This window comes from Cervus elaphus, chromosome 22, assembly GCF_910594005.1.
Source record: "Cervus elaphus chromosome 22, mCerEla1.1, whole genome shotgun sequence".
Classification (NCBI taxonomy): Eukaryota; Metazoa; Chordata; class Mammalia; order Artiodactyla; family Cervidae; genus Cervus; species Cervus elaphus.
This window is the reverse complement of record NC_057836.1, coordinates 18,663,099-18,684,782: the sequence shown is the minus strand read 5'-3', so window position 1 is coordinate 18,684,782 and position 21,684 is coordinate 18,663,099. Positions and strand designations below refer to the sequence as shown.

Below are 21,684 nucleotides of genomic sequence, written 5' to 3'. Positions count from 1 at the left end.
GTTGCCATTTCCTTCTCCAATACTCGGGAGAGACCCAGGAAAATAGAATCACCTGTCACAATGGCCGAAGCCCTCACATCAGCTAAAGACAAAAGAAGATTCTGGGATAGTGGTTTGGGACCTCAAAGGTGTACATCCATTCTAAGTCACTTCAGTTGTGTTCAACTCTTTGCGACCCTATAGACTGTAACCCTCCAGGCTCCTCTGTCCATGGGATTCTCCAGGCCAGAATACTGGAGTGGGTTGCCATTTCCTTCCCCAGGGACCTCAAAGGGGAGGCAGATAATTCACAGAGAAATGAAAAACCACATGGTAAAGAGATGTCTGCCGAGCTGTACAGAGACAATGGGACCCAGAGTGGCTTCTCACCTCTAGGTCCTGCTCAGTCTCTCTCCACCGCACTCAACCCATATTCTTGGCAGATAGTTCTGGTGACAGCTCTATTCTGGAAAAGGCCCTTTATCTCAATTCTTTAGACAGCTAAGGGGGAAAGTCAAAGTTTCTGCTTGAGGTTTTGTTTGTTTGACTCTTTGATTGTTTTCAACTTGAAATAATCCACATGTCAAAGAGACATTTGAGGGAGGTATATTTTGCTCCCCTACATAACCAACCTGTAAACTTGCTAACTTCACTTATTTCTAATTTTTTCTTTTTTTTTTTTTTTTTTGGTAGATTCCTTAGGCTTTTCCAAAGATTATGCTGTCTGCAAATATAGACAGTCTAACTTTTTCCCAACAAGTATGCCTTTTTATTTCTTCTTTTTGTCTTATTGTAATGGTTAAGGATGCCAATAAAATGTTCAATGGAGAAGGTAAGAGGTAATGCCCTTACTTATTCTCAATCGTAGGGGTATTTAGAAACAAAATTTAATTGAGAAAATTTGAAAATCTAATTGGCTTTTTTTAAACTTCTCTCTCTCTTTTTTTTTTTTTGCCGAGCTATATCTTTGTTGCACCACAAGAGCTTCTCTTTCTCTCTCTCTCTTTCTTAAAGGGCTTCTCTAATTACAGCACGTGAGCTTAGTTTCCTCAAGGCATGTGGGCTTAGTGCTGAAACCATGACACTGCATTGGAAGGTGGATTCTTAACCACTGGACCACCAGGGAAGTCCCTAATTGGCCTTATTAAAAGATTCATGAGTTGGGCAACATCCTGTCTAGCCAGTCAACAGAAAGGAGCTCCAAAGGACTCCAGAAAAGGAAAGATTTTTAATAGCAGGGAGGATGTGGGACAAGGAAATCATAAACAAACGAAGTGATTCTTTCTGGCAAGGTTATTTCCTTTGGGGGAATAAAAGTGTCTATTAGGCACATTACTTCTCTGGTGCTGACCAGGAAATTCCAGACTGACCTGGTAAGATTACATTCCTAGGCAAGGTTGAAACTGCATTTAGTTTAGGTAGCTATCAAGTCTTGGTTTAATAATGTGGGCTTAACATAAGTGACTACATTTGGGGCTTATAATTTCTTAACAGGAGGAAGCATTCAGCTGTTCTTTTCTTTTTTTTTGGCCATGCCATGTGACTTGTGGGATCTTACTTCCCTGCCAGGGATTGAACTCAGACCACGGCAGTGAAAGCGCCCAGTCCTAATCACTGGATCACCAGGGACGGAATTCTCTGTTATTCATTTTTAAGTATGATGTTAGTTATAGGTTTCCCACAGGTGCCCTTCATCAAGCTAAAGAATATTTTCTCTATTTTGTTGAGAGTTTAATCACTAATAGTTGTGACTTTTGTCATATTATTGTTTTTGCATGTATTGGGATGATTAAATAATTTCTCACTTTATTCTGTTAATGTTCAATTGCTACATAGTATTGTTTTATAATTCTTCAAATTTTATTCATATCTATGGTTTTATTGCCTTTCTCTTAATTTTGGTTTTTTCTCTATTTATGTACATATAAATTATATATATATATATATATAAAAATTGCTGCAATGCATAACTTTCAGGATCTTAATTTCCCATGCAGGGACTGAACCCAGGGCCAGGGCAGTGAAAGTGACCAGTCCTCACCACTGGACCACCAGGGAATTCCCTTCTCTTTTTATCCTTTGAAGCATATGCAAGACCTCTACATGGAAATAAACCTACACATCTATGGTCAACTGGTTATATGTATTTTCTTTTTAGTTTTTAACTGAGGCAAACAAATACATAAAATTTAGTATCTGAAGAGGAGGAATGGTCACTGAGGGTAAAGGAATGAATATAAAGAAAATCCAATGTTAATAAACACCTCAGGGGACTTCCCTGGTGGTCAAGACTTCTTCCAATGCAGGGTTCTCCCAGTGCAGGTTCTATCCCTGGTCAGGGAGCTAAGATCTTACATGCCTCATGGCCAAAAAACCAAAAGGTAAGCAGAAGCAATAATGTAACAAATTCAATAAAGACTTTAAAAAACAAACAACAACAAAAAAAAAAAAATAAATAAAAAACAAACAACAACAACAAAACACCTAGGGAAAAAGGCTCAGTGCAAGAGATAATAGTGTCTCTTATCTCAATTATGCCAGATATCTGAAAGGATGAAAGGATCTCTACTGAGATCACTACTGCTTTGGGGATCCTCACAAGATCTCCACTGAAAGCCTGCTAGCCTGAGTAACCTCCCCTGAGAGACATTGTTACAGGATATGATAACAGACCACACTAATTATTAATGACCAAATGGAACTTTGGTAATGTGCCCATAGATTTTTATTTGAGTGTTTTGCTGTAAGGAACCCAAGTTCTAAGAGGGTGGATATTGTAATACTTTGACATATAGATAGCCAAAAAGCACATGAAAGATGCTCAACATCATTAATCACCAGGAAACTACAAAACCACAATGAAATAGAACTTCTTAATTACCAGGATGGTTATAATTAAAATATATATATACATATATATATATATATTTTACAATAAGAAGTATTGGTGAGGGGAATTCCCTGGCAGTCTAGTGGTTAAGATTCTGCACTTCCAATGTAGAGGGCATAGGTTAGATCCTTGGCCAGGGAACTAAGACCCCACATTCCACATGCTGCAAAGGGTGACCAAAAAAAGAGAGAGAAACCTTTGTGATACTAGCTGAAGTGTTTATTATTGTCTTAAGTAAAAAAAGAAGTGGTAAGGAAACAACCCATGAACAACTCTTGATATTCTATTTATGCCATATTTTCTTATGTTAAAAGAAAATTTAGGCTTAACCTAATTTGATGTTTGCTGTCAAAATCCAGCCTCTATCCACCGGGACCAAACTGAATCTAGGAGACAGAGTTTTGGGTGAAGCAGAAAAGAATAGCTTTATTGCTTTGCCAGGCAAGGTGAGCCATGGTGGGCTAATGCTCTCAAGACTGTGTGTCCACCTTGGAAAGGGTAGCGAGGAGTCTTATAGTTATCGTTCAAGGAGCAGGGTGGTTGATACAGATCAGGGTATGTGCGAAGTCTGCATTTGTTTTTCATCCATAGACATCTGAAGACACTCAAGGCTGGCATCAGGTAGTCTCCTGATGGCTTCTGTGGTTCTCAAAGTTATGGAATTGTGGCCTTCTCTCTGGGATGAAGAATGCGTACAAAGAATGGAATGTAAAGTTGTTGTTCAGTTACTAAGTCATGTCCAACTCTCTGCAACCCTATGGACTGCAGCATGCCAGGCTCCCCTGTCCTTCACTATCTCCCAGAGCTTGCTTAAACTCGTGTCCATTGTGTCAGTGATGCCATCCAACCATCTATCTCATCCTCTGTCACAGAGGCCCTTCTCCTCCTGTCCTCAGTCTTTCCCAGCATCAGAGTCTTTTCCAGGGAGTCACCTCTTTGGATCAGGTGGCCAAAGTGTTGGAGCTTCAGCATCAGTCCTTCCAATGAATATTCAGGGTTGATTTCCTTTAGGATCAACTGGTTTGATCTTGCTGTCCATGGGATCCCCAAGAGTTTTCTCCAGCACCACAGTTCGAAGAGTTCAAAAGAGAAAAATATCAGGTGCAATGACACAACTTAGCAGAAACAAGACAAGACATCTGAAAAACAAGTCAAAGTGAGTTAAAACAAATCAGAGCCTGATGGAAGCTATTTGAACTAGTTTTTATAAATCTAGCTGGAACATCACTTGATGATAAACTACCCGAAGGCAGAATTTGTGCCCTTCTTTCTACCTTTCAAGGCATTCAATAAATGTCAAATTGAATTAAAATGAATTAAATTCATGGTGAAATTTCGCCTGTGGTACGTGGATGGACCTGCCATTAAAGAAGATCTTAAGTCTTGAAATGTTCTGAAATAGCTGTGCTATACACATTGTATATAACATATTTTGGAATTTGTTTTGTGCTGTTCTGCCCCAGTCACAGCATACAACTTGACTTTCCTGGCACATGCTATTTATAGACTGATCTAAGTGGACATTTAAGATTCCAACAGAGAAGCAGGACAATAAGAGAATCAAGTCATGAAGCAGTAATGCTTTTTTTTTTTTTTTGTAGCTTCAGGTGTGGTAATGGCCTCAGGAGGTAACCTAAGTCAGAAGTGACTAAACCTGCCAACAGCAGAACTCCTAGCAGAAGGAAATAGCCACTATCTTTTCAGTAACTTAAAAAAATAACAACTCAAATAATAACATGAAAGCAACTCAAACTGAGACTCTGTAACAACCCAGAGGGATGGGAAAGGGTGGAAGGGGAGGGAGGGTCAAGAGGGAAGGGACTTATGTATGGGCTTCCCAGGTGGTGTTAGTGGTAAAGAACCTGCCTGCCAATGCAGGAGACATAAGAGACACAGGTTCGATCCCTGGGTTGGGAAGATCCCCTGGAGGAGGAAATGGCAACCCCTTCCAGTATTCTTGCAGAGAGAATCCCATGGACAGAGGAGCCTGGAGGACTACAGTCCATAGGGTCACACAGAGTCAGACATTATTGAAGGGACTTAGCACACACACACACACACACACGGCTAATTCACGCTGAAGGATGGCAGAAACCAAAGCAATATTGTTAAGCAATTATCCTTCAATTAAAAATAAATAATTTTAAAAATAACATGAAGGTATTAAAAACAGACAACCCCCACACACAATCTATTTCTTTGACTCAGGAAATCTGTTAGTAACAATTTAGCTCAATTCAAAATTAAATTTAGCAATACAGTCTCAAGAATTGTGGTCAGTCGAATTGGTAACACACTTTCTTTTTAAATGTGTTTATTTATTTGACTGTTTTGGGTCAGACTGAAATTGAAGAAAGTGGAGAAAACAACTAGACCATTCAGGTATGACCTAAATCAAATACCTTATGACTATACAGTGGAAGTGAGAAATAGATTTAAGGGACTAGATCTGATAGAGTGCCTGATGAACTGTGGACTATGGACGGAGGTTCGTGTCACTGTACAGGAGACAGGAATCAAGACCATCCCCAAGAAAAAGAAATGCAAAAGAGCAAAATGGCTGTCTGAGGAAGCCTTACAAATAGCTTTGAAAAAAGGGAAGCAAAAAGCAAAGGAGAAAAGGAAAGATATACCCATTTGAATGCAGAGTTCCAAAGAATAGCAAGGAGAGACAAGAAAGCCTTCCTCAGTCATCAATGCAAAGAAACAGAGGAAAACAACAGAATGGGAAAGACTAGAGATCTCTTCAAGAAAATTAGAGATACCAAGGGAACATTTTATGCAAAGATGGGCTTAATAAAGGACAGAAATGGTAGGGACCTAACAGAAGCAGAAGATATTAAGAAGTAGCAAGAATACACAGAGGAACTGTACAAAAAAGATCTTCACGATCCAGATAATCACAATGGTGTGATCACTCACCTAGAGCCAGACATGCTGAAATGTGAAGTCAAGTGGGCCTTAGGAAGCATCACTATGAACAAAGCTAGTGGAGGAGATGGAATTCCAGTTGAGCTATTTGAAATCCTGAAAGATGATGCTGTGAAAGTGCTGCACTCAATATGCCAGCAAATTTGGAAAACTCAGCAGTGGCCACAAGACTGGAAAAGGTCAGTTTTCATTCCACCCCAAAGAAAGGCAATGCCAAAGAATGCTCAAACTACTGCACAATCTCACTCATCTCACACGCTAGTAAAGTAACGCTCAAAATTCTCCAAGCCAGGCTTCAGCAATACATGAACCGTGAACTTCCAGATGTTCAAGTTGGTTTTAGGAAAGGCAGAGGAACCAGAGATCAAATTGCCAACATCTGCTAGATCATCAAAAAAGCAAGAGAATTCCAGAAAAACATCTATTACTGCTTTATTGACTATGCCAAATCCTTTGACTCTGTGTATCACAAGCTGTGGAAAATTCTGAAAGAGATGGGCATACCAGACCACCTGACCTGCCTCTTGAGAAACCTGTATGCAGGTCAGGAAGCAACAGTTAGAACTGGACATGGAACAACAGACTGGTTCCAAATAGGAAAAGGAGTATATCAAGGCTGCATATTGTCACCCTACATATTTAACTTATATGCAGAATACATTATGAGAAACGCTGGGATGGAGGAAGCACAAGCTGGAATCAAGATTGCTGGCAGAAATATCAATCACCTCAGACATGCAGATGACACCATCCTTATGGCAGAAAGTGAAGAAGAACTAAAGAGCCTCTTGATGAAAGTGAAAGAAGAGAGTGAAAACGTTGGCTTAAAGCTCGATATTCAGAAAACTAAGATCATGGCATCTGGTCCCATCACTTCATGACAAATAGATGGGTAAACAGTGGAAACAGTGGCTGACTTTATTTTTCCGGGCTCCAAAATCACTGCAGATGGTGATTGCAGCCATGAAATTAAAAGATGCTTACTCCTTGGAAGGAAAGTTATAACCAACCTAGACAGCATATTAAGAAGCAGATCCAAAAAAAAAAAAAAAAGAAGCAGATCCATTACTTTGCCAACAAAGGTCCATCTAGTCAAGGCTATGGTTTTTCCAGTGGACATGTATGGATGTGAGAGGTGGACTATAAAGAAAGCTGAGCACAGAAGAATTGATGCTTTTGAACTGTGGTGTTGGAGATTCTTTTTTTTTTTTTTTGGAGAAGATTCTTGAGAGTCCCTTGGACTGCAAGGAGATCCAATCAGTCCATCCTAAAGATCAGTCCTGGGTGTTCACTGGAAGGACTGATGTTGAAGCTGAAACTCCAGTACTTTAGCCACCTAATGGGAAGAGCTGACTCATTGGAAAAGACCCTGATGCTGGGAAAGATTGAGGGCAGGAGGAGAAGGGGACGACAGAGGATGAGATGGTTGGATGGCATCACTGACTCAATGGACATGGGTTTGGGTGGACTCCGGGAGCTGGTGATGGATAGGGAGGCCTGGTGTGCTGCGGTTCATGGAGTCGCGAAGAGTCGGACACGACTGAGCGACTGAACTGAACTGACATATTGGGGTATATGCTAACTTTTTCACTTGCAGATATTAAAAAATTTAAGCCAAATATGCTAGATTTTATGGCTTCCCTGGTAGCTCAGCTTTTAAAAAATCCACCTGCAATGCAGGAGACCGAGGTTCGATCCCTGGTTGGGAAGATCCCCTGGATGAGGAAATGGCAACGCACTCCAGTAGTCTTGCCTGGAGAATCCACAAGGACAGAGGAGCCAGGAGTCCATGCAGTTGCAAAGAATCAGACATGGCTGAATCTAAGGACAGCACAACATGCTAGATTTTAAGCACTACAATGAAATTTCCCAAGAAACTTTTATTTTCCAAGACTTTGTACAAAAATTGTCATGTAATAGATGCTCAATAAATAAAAGTAAAACTAGTGATAATTTGCTTCAGAAATAATTTGCCCAACAGGCTGATTTCTCATGTTTGGCCAACATGGTTTGGAATCATCCCAATTAATATGAGCGACTTACATACTCAAGAAAATAGACCTGGCATGGGTTCCTACAAATAAGCCAGATCCAACCAAATGTATCATCAGATTCCTGACTGAAGAATATTGACAGGAGTGTCACAGTCTGAAATAACTAGAATTCCTCTAGTACCTGGATCCGAAGCTTCGTGAATCATGGCATTTAGATTTTAACTAATCCCTTCCTCTGATTTCCTAATACAGATTCATGTAATTACTGATGCATGTTTATTTTTAATGAAACCCAGTATCTTGGCTGGTCCTCTTCCCTTGGCATCTTACTATAAACTCACATAATGATAACTGGTTCACAGCTGAACTTTTATGACTTTTGCTTATGCTAATCAGGCTCCCTCGTTCAAGTCTGAAGGCTCACAGGTCTTAGTTCCCTGAACATGGACTTGAACCCAGACAGTAGCAGTGAAAACCTGAGTCCTAACAACTGGACTGCCAGGGAACTCCCAAAGTTGATGCCTCTAGAAAAATTGGATATTTAGCTGCTCTAAATCTCAGCTGCTTTTTCTATGAAACATAAATAATAATGCTTACCTCAAAGAGCGGTGAAATATAAGTTAATGCATAGAATAGTCCCTGCCCATAATAGGCTGTCAATAAATTCCAGTTTCCTTCTCTCTAGACTCTAATATACCCTCAGGTGCATGATGCAGAAACTAAGATCATTAAGACTGTGTCTGTGTGTGTGTGTGTAACTAGGGGACATCATTAATCATGGATAATGATGATAAACTGTAAGCATAAACATACTGACAATTCAGATCCAAAGGTCATAAACCAGGTAGTTTTATTATTAGAGCATTTACCCCAAGGGCACCCCTTCTACTGCTGCCAGTCTACCCACACCCACACTCATCAACTGTCATGTCTTCATAATGCCGTAGAATGACGTTGTCATCATTGTCCTGGTAGAGCATGGAGATGGGGGACAGCTTGGTGGGGATGCAGACAGCCTGGGGAACCTCCGGGTCGACGGCGTGCATCAGCGCTTGCATGAAAGCATAATTGGAGCTGTTGAGGGAGATGGTCAGTGAGAAAGGACACTCTCCATGGCAGTAATTGGCCATGAAACCCTTGGGGGCGATGATCCACTTGTGCCAACCCAGATCCCGGAAGTTGATGAACAGCTGGTGGCGATGGCAGAGGCTCTTGCAAGAAGCCTTCGAGGTAGAGATGGCCGCCCTCCTCTTGCGGGAGGGAGAATGGCACTGCTCAGGGTGGAGGGTGACCACCAGCAGTGAAGTGTGAAGAGAACGTCTCAGTCTGGCGCAGGTGCCCTCGAGCTGAAAATTATTCCCTGAGGCTCTGCCTCCTTTGACCACTATCTCTAGAAACAGACCTAAATTCTTGTGGGGGTCATTATTCCTCTTAGCCACATCCAGTAGGTTGAAGTGAAGGACACCCTGAGGCCACGGTACTGACTGCAGTGTAAATATTTTACCCATCTTCAGGATGGCCTGGTCTGTGACATGGGGCTCCGTTTGAACCAGGGACAGAGACAATTCCAGCTCTGGTCCCAGGTTATAGTAAGTGTTGGGCCCCAAGTCCAGGCCCAGCTGGGCCATTGTCAACTGCTCCTCATCCCCGATGGCAGAGAGGTTAAAGGACAGAAGCTTCTGCAGGCAGGAGGCGTGGGAAAGGCTCTCGGAGTAAAGGAAGGAACCTAGATGGGAACAGAGATGTGAGAGTCACCACGAGATTTTTCACTTCACCCCAACCTGTGTGATCACATCAATGTCAAACGGTATATGTATATCCACACACACAAAATAAGGGCAGGGAGGACTTCCCTAGTGGTCCAGTGGTAAGGACTCCACACTTCCACTGCAGGAGGTATGGGTTCAATCCCTGGTTGGGGAACTAAGATCCCAGAAGTCATGGGGTGTGGCCAGAAAAATAAAATAAAACAACAAATAAAAAGAGGATGAGAAATTCTCAGTTATACTCAAACCCTCCATTGGGAGGATTTGTTTTTCTCACTCCTTACCTATGACCAGAGGTTTCTGTCTTCATAATTACAGATCCCCAAGGAATCCTGAATAGGATTTAGAAGGTCTATAATATCAGATGGGAAAAAGAATCACATCTTTAAGTTCAGTAAACTCTAAGTGAAATTTAACGTTTCTTTCAATTATGAACATAGGCAACAAATCCCAATAATATTCTAAGAGCCTATGACACTGTTACCAATAAAAATCATATATTAAGTTGTTGTAAACATTTTAAAGTAACATTTATGCCTGAACTACTCTGAATTGATGGTATAGTCCCTTCTCTAGATCTTGTTACTTATTGCACAAAAGCATCATTTAAATTAATATACACACATTTATTTTTACAATATTTCTATAAATGTATTTCCATATTTAATTGACTTCTTTTAAAATTCTAAATATTTAACTTTAGGCATAGAAACAGTTATTCTGAGAAAGGATTCACTGGCTTCAACAGAACTGCCAAAGGGACCCTTGGCACAAAGAACGTTCTAAGCTGTCAAGAGTTGTAACCACTTAGAAGGACTTCAAAACAAACACCTGTCATCCCACCAATACTGGCTGTCTGGTGCTCCCTTACATTTTATCCTTAGGTAATTCTTTTTTTTTTTTTTGGTCCCACACAGCTCATCTTGCAGGATCTTAGTTCCTTGACCAGGGATCAAACGTGGATCCTGGCTGTGGAAGTGCAAAGTCCTGACACTTTCAGTGCCAATAACCTCTAGTCTTGTACTTTTGAAAACATGAATATATGCCACTTTTATGGCATGCAGGATCTATTTCCCTGACCATGGATTGAATCTGGGCCCCCTGCACTGGGAGCACGGAGTCTTAGCCACTGAATCACAAAAAAGTCCCCTCTATGTTTCTTTTTGTTAACTATCTTCTTTAAACAAACAAACAAAAAAAAGCCTATGTTTGCTATCTCTTTCTTTTACCATATAGTCTTCTGTTGCTTTCTTTCTTTTTTGACCACACCACTTGGCATGTGGGATCTCCCTGACCAGGGATTGAACCCATGACCCCTACAGTGGAAGCTTGGAGGCTTAACCACTGGACCACCAGGGAAGTCCCTATTTTCCAACTCTCTTACTGTTACTACTCCACTGAAATAAACATCTGTCATGAACGCTGCCTAACTAGCAAATTCAGGGAAGTTTTCACAGAGCTTATCCTTCTCTTCCTCTCTAAACAGTTGATCTCTCCTGTATATTAGAATTAGCTCTAATTCTAATATACTAGTCTCACTTTTTACTCATATCACTAAATCACATTCCTTAGGTGTGATTAAAAAAAAACGAACTAGAAGCCAGAGAGGAAAAGAGGAACAGATTTGAAAACATGAATATAAAAAACTGCATCCAAAAAAAAAAAAAACCTGCATTCAAAGAGACACCATTAAAGAAATTTTTTCACTAACAAAATTAAAAGCAAAAAGGACAGCCAAGAATACTTGCAATATGTTTATAAACAGCTTTTACGAATGATTGAGAGGCCTCACAAATCATTAAGGAAAGGAATCCTAAACAGGAAAAAGGTCATAGTATACAAGTAGGCAATTATTTGGAAAATAAAAATGAACAATTCACATTGAGATAAACATGATAAATATAATCAATATTGCTGTATGTTGTATATGAAAGTTAAGAGAGTAAGTAAATCCTAAGAGTTTCTATCACAAGGGAAAAAATTGTTTTCTATGTCAGTAACTTTGTATCTAATGAGATGATAGATGTTCATTAAACTTATTTATTTTCTGGCAGCACTCTGCAGCTTGCAGGATCTTTGTTCCCTGGCCAGGTATCAAACCCAGGCTACAACTGTGAAAATGCCAAGTTCATTAAATGCTGGACACTGTGTCAGTGAATTCCTTTACAGGACTTACTGCTATCATCATTTCATGATGTGTATGTATATGTGTGTGTACACACACATATATATATTAAATCATTGTGCTGTATACCTTAGACTTAACAGCACTGCATGTCAAATATATCTCAATAAAGCTGGAAAAGAAAGACTACATTCTAAGTTTTAAATAAATAAGCAAATAAATGATTCATTATTCATTTGAAAATGCACCATTTCACCTTATTAAAAAACAGAAATTAAAACAATAAGATCTTGGTTTTCTACCAGATTAACAAAAGTTAAAAGCTGAAAGAGTGTTGTTACCTAATGACCCTCCAGTGTAGCATGAAGTACACTGTCACATACCAACAGAATAAAATCCTATACAGCAATGAGAAAGAAGTACAAATACATACAGTGTGGAGAAATCTTACAAATGTAGAGTGAAAGAAGCCAGACATGAGAAAGGACACATTTCACAATTTCACTGACAGGAAGTTAAAAAATGGACAAAACTAGTATGTGATGTTAGATGTCAGGAGAGAAATTACCCTTGTAGAGAACCAGAAGGGGGCATGAAAGAGCCTCTGGGGTGCTGGTCATGTACTATTTCTTGATCTGGGCGCTAGTTATTCTGCAAAAATTCACTGAGCTGTTTCCTACAATTCACTCACATTTCTGAATGTACATTATACCTCGATAAGTTTCTATTTTTAAAGCGATTACTGTCAGAGTAAGTGAGAATTCTCATACACTCATTGTGGAGTATAAATTTTAGAGGTTATTTGCTGTATACTAAAAGTATAAATGTAAAAAAAAGTATACATGTGCCTACTCTTTGATACAACAATCCTCTAAGAACTGATCCTATGGAAATAAAAGTAAAAGTGCACACATGTACATAATAGATACAAAGCTACACTACATATGTTTATATACATCAACAGGGCATCAGTTACATAAATTGTAGCATTATGTCTATACAATGAAATATCATGTATATAGCGTGTCTATACAGTGGAATATCATATAACCATTAAAACAGGGATAAGTTCACTGTTTGCTCTTACTTGTACAAAATGTTCATAATATTGGAGGAATGTATAGCAAGATTTCATTTATAAAAATATTATAAGTTTATATTATATATGTAAAGAAGAAAAGTCTGGAAGAATATACAACTATTAATGATTTTCTCCAGGGGGAGGGTTAGGGAGGAGTGATTATGAGATTATGTCCTTTTCCTGTATCATTAGATAAAATTTTGATCACCACAAAAATTATTTTTTTCCCATGGGGAAGGGAAGGCAGCAGCCTCAGCTATTTCCTACTCTGTCCTTGGAAAATCCTTTAAGCTAGTTCCCCTCAGCTCTTAAACTCTCCAGGAATCATCCCTGAAACTCCACCCCCAAGGCCATGAGCCTCTAACGAGACTTTTAGCAGGACATATGGAAGTCATCTGTTTGTTGGTGTCTTTTCTATAAACTTTTCTTTCTTCCTATAAACTCTTAAAGGGCAAACTTCGGTCTCTGGATTTTCATGTCTTACAGATTTCCTGGCACTTAGTTAAGCATCCAATAATTGCCTCTTGGACTCAAGTCTTATTTCCAGTTGCTGGAAAACTAACCAACCAGAGCTCTCAATTCTGCGTCTGAACCACCTGGGAGGCCATATAGAAATGCAGATTACAACATCCATCGCCGACTTTGAATAAGAATCAGGTGGGAGCAGGAACTAGACTGGAGAATCAACTTTTAACACTTGATCTGGGTAATTTTTGGTGGGTGGTCAGTTTGGCAAATTACTGAATGGCACTTACTCAGATCCTTATCCTAAAAGGTATGACAGCGGCATATATTATCCCTCTGTAGTTACAAATCCAGAATAGCCTTTTCTACTCATCAAAAGAATCGGGGAGGTGAGGAGGAGGAAGCAAAATTTACAGACACATTGAGCTCAAAGGCACCGGGATGCGTAAAGTGTGGGCTCAAGAGTGGGAGACTGAGCCCTAATTCCACCCTCCCTCCCACCTCCTCCCCACTACCTAAACTAGCACGAAGCTGTTGATTCAGAAAACAAAACAAAATAAAACATTTCACTCCTGGCTTTGTTCATGCACTAGCTGTATGATCTTGAATAGGTTACAAGTTATCTCCCGTCTGATCCTCAATTTCCTCATTGTTAAAAACTTGGTAAGAATACCTGCCTTCCTCTCAGGACAGTGGCTGGGATTAAATTAGGTAAAACAGGTAAAATGCCAGCACATGGCCTTCCACAAACCCCTGGGTCATTGCTGTGCTGTGCTTAGTCGCTCAGTCATGCCCAGCTCTTTGCGACCCCATGGACTGTAGCCCGCCAGGCTCCTCGGTCCATGGGGAATTCTCCAGGCAAGAATACTGGAGTGCATTGCCATGCCCTCCTCCAGGGGATCTTCCCAACCCAGGGATGGAACCCAGGTCTCCTGCCTTGCAGGCGGAGTCTTCACCATCTGAGTCATTGTTACTCCCCATTTATTCCTTTCTTCACCCCAGATTCTCCTCTAGGAAACACTCCAAAATCCTCACCTTGATCTGGGAGAAGCCGGAGGATGTTCCCGCGGACGCCCAGCTCCTTCACGAAGCACAAGTCTTTGGAAATGCCGGTGCTGGCTGCTGCCTCTTGAGCCTGGAAAATTCTCTTCAAGATGGAAGGCACAGGTTGGAATTTCTTGGGTGAAGGCACTTTGTCTAAGCCCAGAAATCGGAGAAAGACATGTTCATGGAATTGGAGTGTCTGGCCCAAGGCCAGAGTGAACAGGAGGCTGAAAGCCAAGGCTGCTAGGGAAGGAAGCATGGCCGAGGTGAAGCCGCAGAGAGCTCTAGCACCCAGCTGCCCAGCAACTCAGGTGCTGCTGATTTATCTGACGTATGATAATCAGGTGTGAACTGCTCTCTTCCCAGCTCTCAAAAGCAATTGGATACAAAAGAACAGATTTTTTTTTTTCCTCTTCCCTAGTTCTACTGTTCCAGAGAAAAATCACAAGAGATTACCCATGCATGGAGCTAACTCTACAACCATCTGAGATTTGTCAGCAGTAGACAGAGTAGAAAGGAGATTTACTAATTTAACAAACATTTACTAAGCATCTATTATGTGCAAGGCGCTGAGAAGAGTGCTGGAAACGTATTAGTAGCTCAAAGTCTTGTCATTCATAGTCTAATTAGACAAATATGCATGCACTCAGGCGCTCAGTCTTGTCCGACTGTGACCCCAAGGACTGCAGCCCGCCAGGCTCCTCCGTCCATGGGATTCTCCAGGCAAGAATACTGAAGTGGGTTGCCATTTCCTTCTCCACAGGATCTTCCTGACCCAGGGATCGAACCCACGTGTCCTGCATTGGCAGGCGGATTCTTCCCCGTGCTTCTCACACAAAGAGAAGCACACCCAGTGTTCACAGCAAAAAAAAACTACAAAGCTTAGTAGACATTCAGGGCTGAAAGAATTACATGTGGAAAGGCATGGAGGTTATTGAGTAGCTTAAACAAGGCAGCCTAGATCAATTTCTGTTTGGGTTTTTTGTTTTGTCCTAGCAACTGTAAGTCTTTTCAGATGCTACAGAAGAATCAGCTTGTCTGTAGAGAAAATAACTTTCAAGCTTTTTGAGAACAGAGACATTATCATTTTGCATTATTTTATACCACCTATTTTTTTATCTTGATAAATTTTATTATTGCAGTAGATGGAAAGAATTATTGTAGATGGAAAGTATATTATATTTTTTGATTGCCTTTCATTTCTATAAGCAATAAGCAACTGTTTTATGTAAATTTATCACTTGAACCTTTTAAATTGTTTGAGAGTGGTAGGAAAGGGGATAGTTTTCTAGAGTCGTGAATGAATTGGGGTCACAAATCATTGCCCTAAATTGTAACCATTCATAAACTCAAATCCTTTAACATCAGGTTCTCTGAATCTGGTCAGTTTCTCTCCCACCTATTTTTAAATACCACCTATTTTAAGAACTTCCTTCAAAAGGACTTAAGCCAGGACTGTTGTATTCAGTGCTGCTGACCCCACAGCAGGCCGCTGTCCACCCATGCCTCCACCATAGAGGCTCCTGGACACTCAGAGGCAAGTCTGGCTCAGTCTCTTGGGGGATCACTGCTCCTCTCTTCTGGGTCCTGGTGCACACAAGGTTTTGTTTGTGCCCTACAAGATTCTGTTTTCAGAGCTTGTTTTCCCAAAGGAAAAACAAAATGTTGTTTCTAATATATAATAATTTCTCACCATTTACAGGATAAAATCTGAACTCCTTAGTTTGACATTTAAGGACTTTCTTGGTTTGGTACCCATTTCCCTAGCCAGTTTCATTTCCCAATACTCAGCATCTTCAGTGTTAATGCTCTAATGATACTGACGTATTTTTATTTCTCCTAAGAGCTTATTCCATCTCAGAGCCTTTGCACAGATCAAGGTCAAAGGTCACCTCCACTGCAAAGACTTCCTTGACTCACCAAAACAGGTCTGGACACTTCCTCTTTCTCCCATGAGTCTTGAGTGGGCATCCATGAGAATACTTATCACCATGCATTTCACTGTGTTTTGCCCACATCCCTCCCAGATAACACACTCCTTGAGGGTTGTGAATCATATCATTTTATTTAAGTATCTTTCATTCTAAGTGCTAAGAATAGGGAATGGGGAGTTTAATGGGCATAATATTTCTCTTCTGCAAGATGGAAACAGTTCCAGAAATCGATGACAATGTAAATATTCTTAATGAGTATACTTCATGCCACTGAACTGCATACTTATGAATGATTAAAATGATAAAATTTTATGTTATATGCATTTTACCACATTTTTTAAAAATTAAAAAAAAATCATATCTTTTGATCAGTAATTCCATTTCAATCTTTTGGCAAATTATTTTTTACTTTTTTTATTGATATATAGTTGATGTCTGGAGGAGGAAATGGCAACCCCCTCCAGTATTCTTGCCTAGAAAATTCCATGGACAGATGAGCCTGTCGGGCTAAAGTCCATGGGGTCACAAAGAGTTGGACACGACTGAGCATACATGCATGGTTGATGTACAATGTTGTATATCAGGTGTACATCAAAGTGATTCCGTTTGAATTATATAATATCAAACTAATTGCTTTTTCAAGTTATTTTCCCTTATAGGTTATTATAAAATATTGAGTTTAGTTCCCTGTGCCATACTATACGTCCTTATTTGTCATATGTCCTTTTTGGTCAACAATATGTCCAAGAAGGACTATATGTCCCTATTGATCGGCAATTCCATTTCTAGAATATTACTCTAAGCTAATAGAATATAAGTTACAAGGACAAGGGATGTGTCTTTTCCTCAAAGTTTCTCCACTGCCAAGCAAAGTGTCTGCCACGTAGCTGACATTCAATAGGTATCTGTGCAATTTAAAAACAAAAAAATGAATGAATGAATTGGCACTATTTCCAAAGGTCTTGCTCTTTTGGATAGCCACATCTTCTCCATTCCCATTTCTCCTACTCCTACTTGCACCCTAGCTAGTGCATTTAGTTTACAAACCCCACCTGTTTTGAACAATAAATGGAGGCTGCACTTTGATTCTCTCCATTTAACTTTCCTGATTTAAAGTCAGAAATCAGACTAACTGGGGACTTCCCTAGTGATCCAGTGGTTAAGAACCCGCCTTGCAATTCAGGGGACATGGGTTCAATCCCTGGTTGGGGAACTAAGATCCCACATGCCACGGCCAACTAAGCCCATGTGCCACAACTAGGGAAGCCTGCTTGCCATAATGAAGACCCAGCATAGCAAAAAAAAGGAAAGAATCAGATCAACTCATTTAAAATCCGGTTCCACCACTTACCAGTTGTGTGATCACGGGCAAATCATTCAACTATGAAGTGAGAATAAAGCATTCTTTGCTGAGCTGCCGACGGGGTCTGAAGAGATAATGCATATGCGAAGCTCAGGATGTCTGACAAATGGTAAGCACTCCATAAAAGGCTGCCAACATGCCATCCTGACTAAGGAAGACTTCGGGGCCCCATGAGCCACAGCCACGGCCACACTGGCAAACACTGGAAACACCCGGGAGGCCAAGGTAATGCTGGTGCCATGCATCACCACGGCATCAACTTCAATATCACCCAGGTTACTTTGGGAAAGTTGATATGAGAGATTACCACTCAAGTGGAACCAGAGTTTCTGCCCAACTGTCAATCTTGATAAACTGTGGACCTAGGTCAGTGAGCAGACATGGGTGAATGCTGCCAAGAACAAGACTGGAGCTCCTCCTGTCATTAATGTGGCATTGTCGAGTTACTACAGAGTTCTGGGGAAGGGAAAACTCCCAAAGCAGCCTGTCATTGTGAAGGTCAAATTCTTCAGCAGAAGAGCTGAGGAGAAGATTAAGGGTGTAGGTGGGGCATGTGTCCTGGTGGCTGGAAGCCACATGCTGGGAAATTCGTTAAATGATAACAAGTGTTTTTCAAAAAAGAAACAGCAAGGTGACATTAATTTGTTGTTGTTGTTTAGTTGCTCAGTCGTGTCTGACTCATTGCAACCCCGTGGACTGCAACACCCCAGGCTTCTCTGTCCTTCACCATCTTCTGGAGTTTGCTCAAACTCATGTCCATTGAGTCGGTGATGCCATCTAACCATCTCATCCTCTGTTGCCCCTACTCCTCCTGCATCAATCTTTCCCAGCACCATGGTCTTTTCCAATAAGTCGGCTCTTTGCATCAGGTGGCCAAACTTCAGCTTCAACATCAGTCCTTGCAAAAAATACTCAGGATGGATTTCCTTTAGGATTGACTGGTTTGATCTCCTTGCAGTCCAAGGGACTCTCAAGAGTCTTCTCCAGCACCATAGACATTAAATATTGCTGTCATTGTTATTTATTAAAGTGGCATTTGATCAAGGGAAAGAAAGCAATAATTGAGTGCGTAGGCACCTCATATGGCAGAAAAAGCAACAGGATCAGGAATGGGGGAATCTGAGTTAGTTAAGGCTCCTCCAATGACCTTGTAATCTTAGACAATTTACTCAGTCTTTTATGATACATGACTTCCCTAGTGGCTCAAACGGTAAAAGCGTCTGCCTACAAAGTGAGAGATCCAGGTTGGACCCCTGGGTCGGGAAGATCTCCTAGAGAAGGAAATGGCAACACATTCCAGTATTCTTGCCTGGAAAATCCCATGGACGGAGGAGCCTGGTAGTCTACAGTCCATGGGGTCACAAAGAGTTGGACACGACTGAGCGACTTCACTGTCACTTTATGATACGTACCAAAGCATGTGTTACCAAGTCCAAGCTTGCTCTGCTCACTGCTCAAGAGGTCAGTGAATCAAGAGACAAGGTGTTGAGGCAAGGAATATGACTTTATTCAGAAATTCAGCTGACCAAGAAGATGGCAGACAAACATCTCAAAATAACCATCCTCTTGGGGTCTGGATGCCCAGTTATTTTATGGATCAGAGATGTGGAGAGGTGAGGAAGCAAAGTAAAAGGACCATTTAATATCTTGCAAATGTCTCCTACAGTGGCAAGCCTCAGGCAGGGGGAAGTGTTAATTTTTTTCTTCCTGCCATTTACAGGTGGACAAGGTTATGAACAAAGGCACTTTAGCTTAACAGTCAGGCAGAGGGACAGAATTCTCTGAGACAGCCCATTATGTATACTTATAATAACAAAAATGGCAAAAACAAGGGTTAGAGTCAAAGAAACAGTTTTCAACATGGAATCAGAATTGACTTCTCGCTGAAAAACATGGACATTTTTCAAATAAGATATGAATGATCTGAGATGTCATAAAGCATTAACCAACTGGGCCTCACTTTCTTTCCCCATAAAATCATAGCAATAAATTTGATCTTCTTTAAGGGCTCTACAAACAAAAACACTGTAACTCTAGGGGAGTAGGGAGGGGTACTATAGGGGTGTGGGAGTGGGAGGTATGAACTACCAGGTATGAGTTCAAAGATGTATTTGTACAACATGAGGAATATAACCAATATTCTGTAATAACTGTAAATGGAAAGTAACCTTTCAAAATTGTATAAAAAATAAAAATTTTAAAAGTTAAAAAATAAAAGACACACACACAAAAAATATATTCTAGACTTTCAGCCCAAATGAGAAAATTCAAAGTAAGACAATATGGCTAAATATTGTAGAACTAGTTATTTTATATATATACATAAACATGGGGTCGCAATGAGTGGGACACGACTGAGCGACTGAACTGAACTGAGCTGAACTGACATATATGTGTAATTTATATATTTATTTTTGGCTGCACTGGGTCTTTGTTGCTGTGTGGGCTTTTCTCTAGTTGTAGCCAGTGGGGTCTACTCTCTAGTTTTGGTGTGAGAGCTTCTCATTGCAGTGGCTTCTCTTGTTGCAGAGCATGGACCCTAGAGCATGGGCTCAAAAGTTGTGGTCCACCAGCTTAGTTGTTCTATGGCATGTAGGATATTCCTGGATCAGGGATTGAACCCATGTCCCCTACATTGGCAGGTGGATTCTTTACCACTGAGTCACCAGGGAAGCCCTAGAACCAGTTTTGAAGTCATGGACTTAAAATCCCAGCTCTATCCCTTACTGACTGTGAAGTTCTGAAAAAATTATTTCCCTGGCCTTTGGTTTTCTAATCAATGAAATGGGAAATATATCAGTTTCACAGAATTATTGTGATCACAAACATGAAAAATATTCAACTTCAATAGTAAAAAGAAGCAAATTAAGCACTATGGATGGACCTAGAGATTATCATACTAAGTGAAGTAAGCCAAAGAAAGATATATATCACAACGATATCACTTATATGTGGAATCTAAATGTGATAAATAGACTTATTTACCAAACAGAAATAGGGAATTCCCAGACCTATTCCAGTCCAGTGGTTATGACTCTGCGTTTCCAATGCATGGGCAGGGGTTCAATCCCTGATCAGGGAACTGAGATCCCTTCAGTGAGACTGAAAAAACAGATAAAAATAACACAGAAACAGACTCAGACATAGAAAATAAACTTATGGTTACCAAAGTGGGGGAAGGGATAAATCAGGAGTTTATCATTAGCAGATACCAACTGCTGCTGCTGCTAATTCACTTCAGTCGTGTCCGACTCTGTGCGACCCCACAGACGGCAGCCCACCAGGCTCCCCCGTCCCTGGGATTCTCCAGGCAAGAACACTGGAGTGGGTTGCCATTTCCTTCTCCAAAGCATGAAAGTGAAAAGTGAAAGTGAAGTCGCTCAGTCCTGTCTGACTCTTCACGACCCCGTGGACTGCAGCCTACCAGGCACCTCCGTCCATGGGATTGTCCAGGCAAGAGGACTGGAGTGGGGTGCCATTGCCTTCTCCGAGCAGATACGAACTACTATATATAAAACAGAAAACAGAAAGGTTCTGCTGGATAGCACAGGAAACTATATTCAGTATCTAGTAATAACTTAAAATAATGAATATTAAAAAGAATACACACACACACACCCCCCCCCACTGAATCACTTTGTGGTACACCAGAACGACTAAACTATACTTCAATTTTAAAAAAAAAAAGGGATTTCTAAACAACAGAAGCAAATTAAAGCAATACAATGTCTGTCTATCCAATTAGCAAGGTGAAAAAATGATGAGGAAGCAAGGAAACAAACATTATTACACTCATCTCTGGCATATACATTAATATAACATACCTAGAATAAAAGTTTGCAATATATATTAAATGTTTTAAAATTATTGTGTCCTTTTTCTTTTTTGACCCCACACTGTGGCATGCGGGATCTTAGTTTCCAGACTACGGATTGAGCCTACGTGCCCTGCATTGGAAGCAGAGAGTCTTAACACTGGACCACCAGGCAAATCCCTATTGTGTCCTTCTTATATGAAATAACTAGAGTTGTCAAATTAATGGTGACAGAAGTAGAATGGTGGTTGCCAGGGGCTAGGAGAGGAGAGAATGGGGAATGGGGAGTTATTCTTTA

The 21,684-nt window shown here is 40.6% G+C and overlaps 1 protein-coding gene and 1 pseudogene across 1 annotated transcript; one reads left to right on the top strand and one right to left on the bottom strand.

Annotated features, from left to right (window-relative positions):
* Positions 1 to 8,629: 8,629 nt before the first annotated feature.
* On the bottom strand, positions 8,630 to 14,534 carry GDF3 (growth differentiation factor 3). Its single transcript, XM_043880801.1, has 2 exons — positions 14,267 to 14,534; positions 8,630 to 9,520 (listed from the first exon to the last, which is right to left on the bottom strand). The coding sequence occupies exons 1-2, from the start codon at positions 14,532 to 14,534 to the stop codon at positions 8,694 to 8,696; spliced, it is 1,095 nt and encodes a 364-aa protein (XP_043736736.1). The 3' UTR covers positions 8,630 to 8,693.
* Positions 14,535 to 17,733: 3,199 nt separating this feature from the next.
* Positions 17,734 to 19,328, top strand: LOC122679942 (annotated as a pseudogene).
* Positions 19,329 to 21,684: the final 2,356 nt, after the last annotated feature.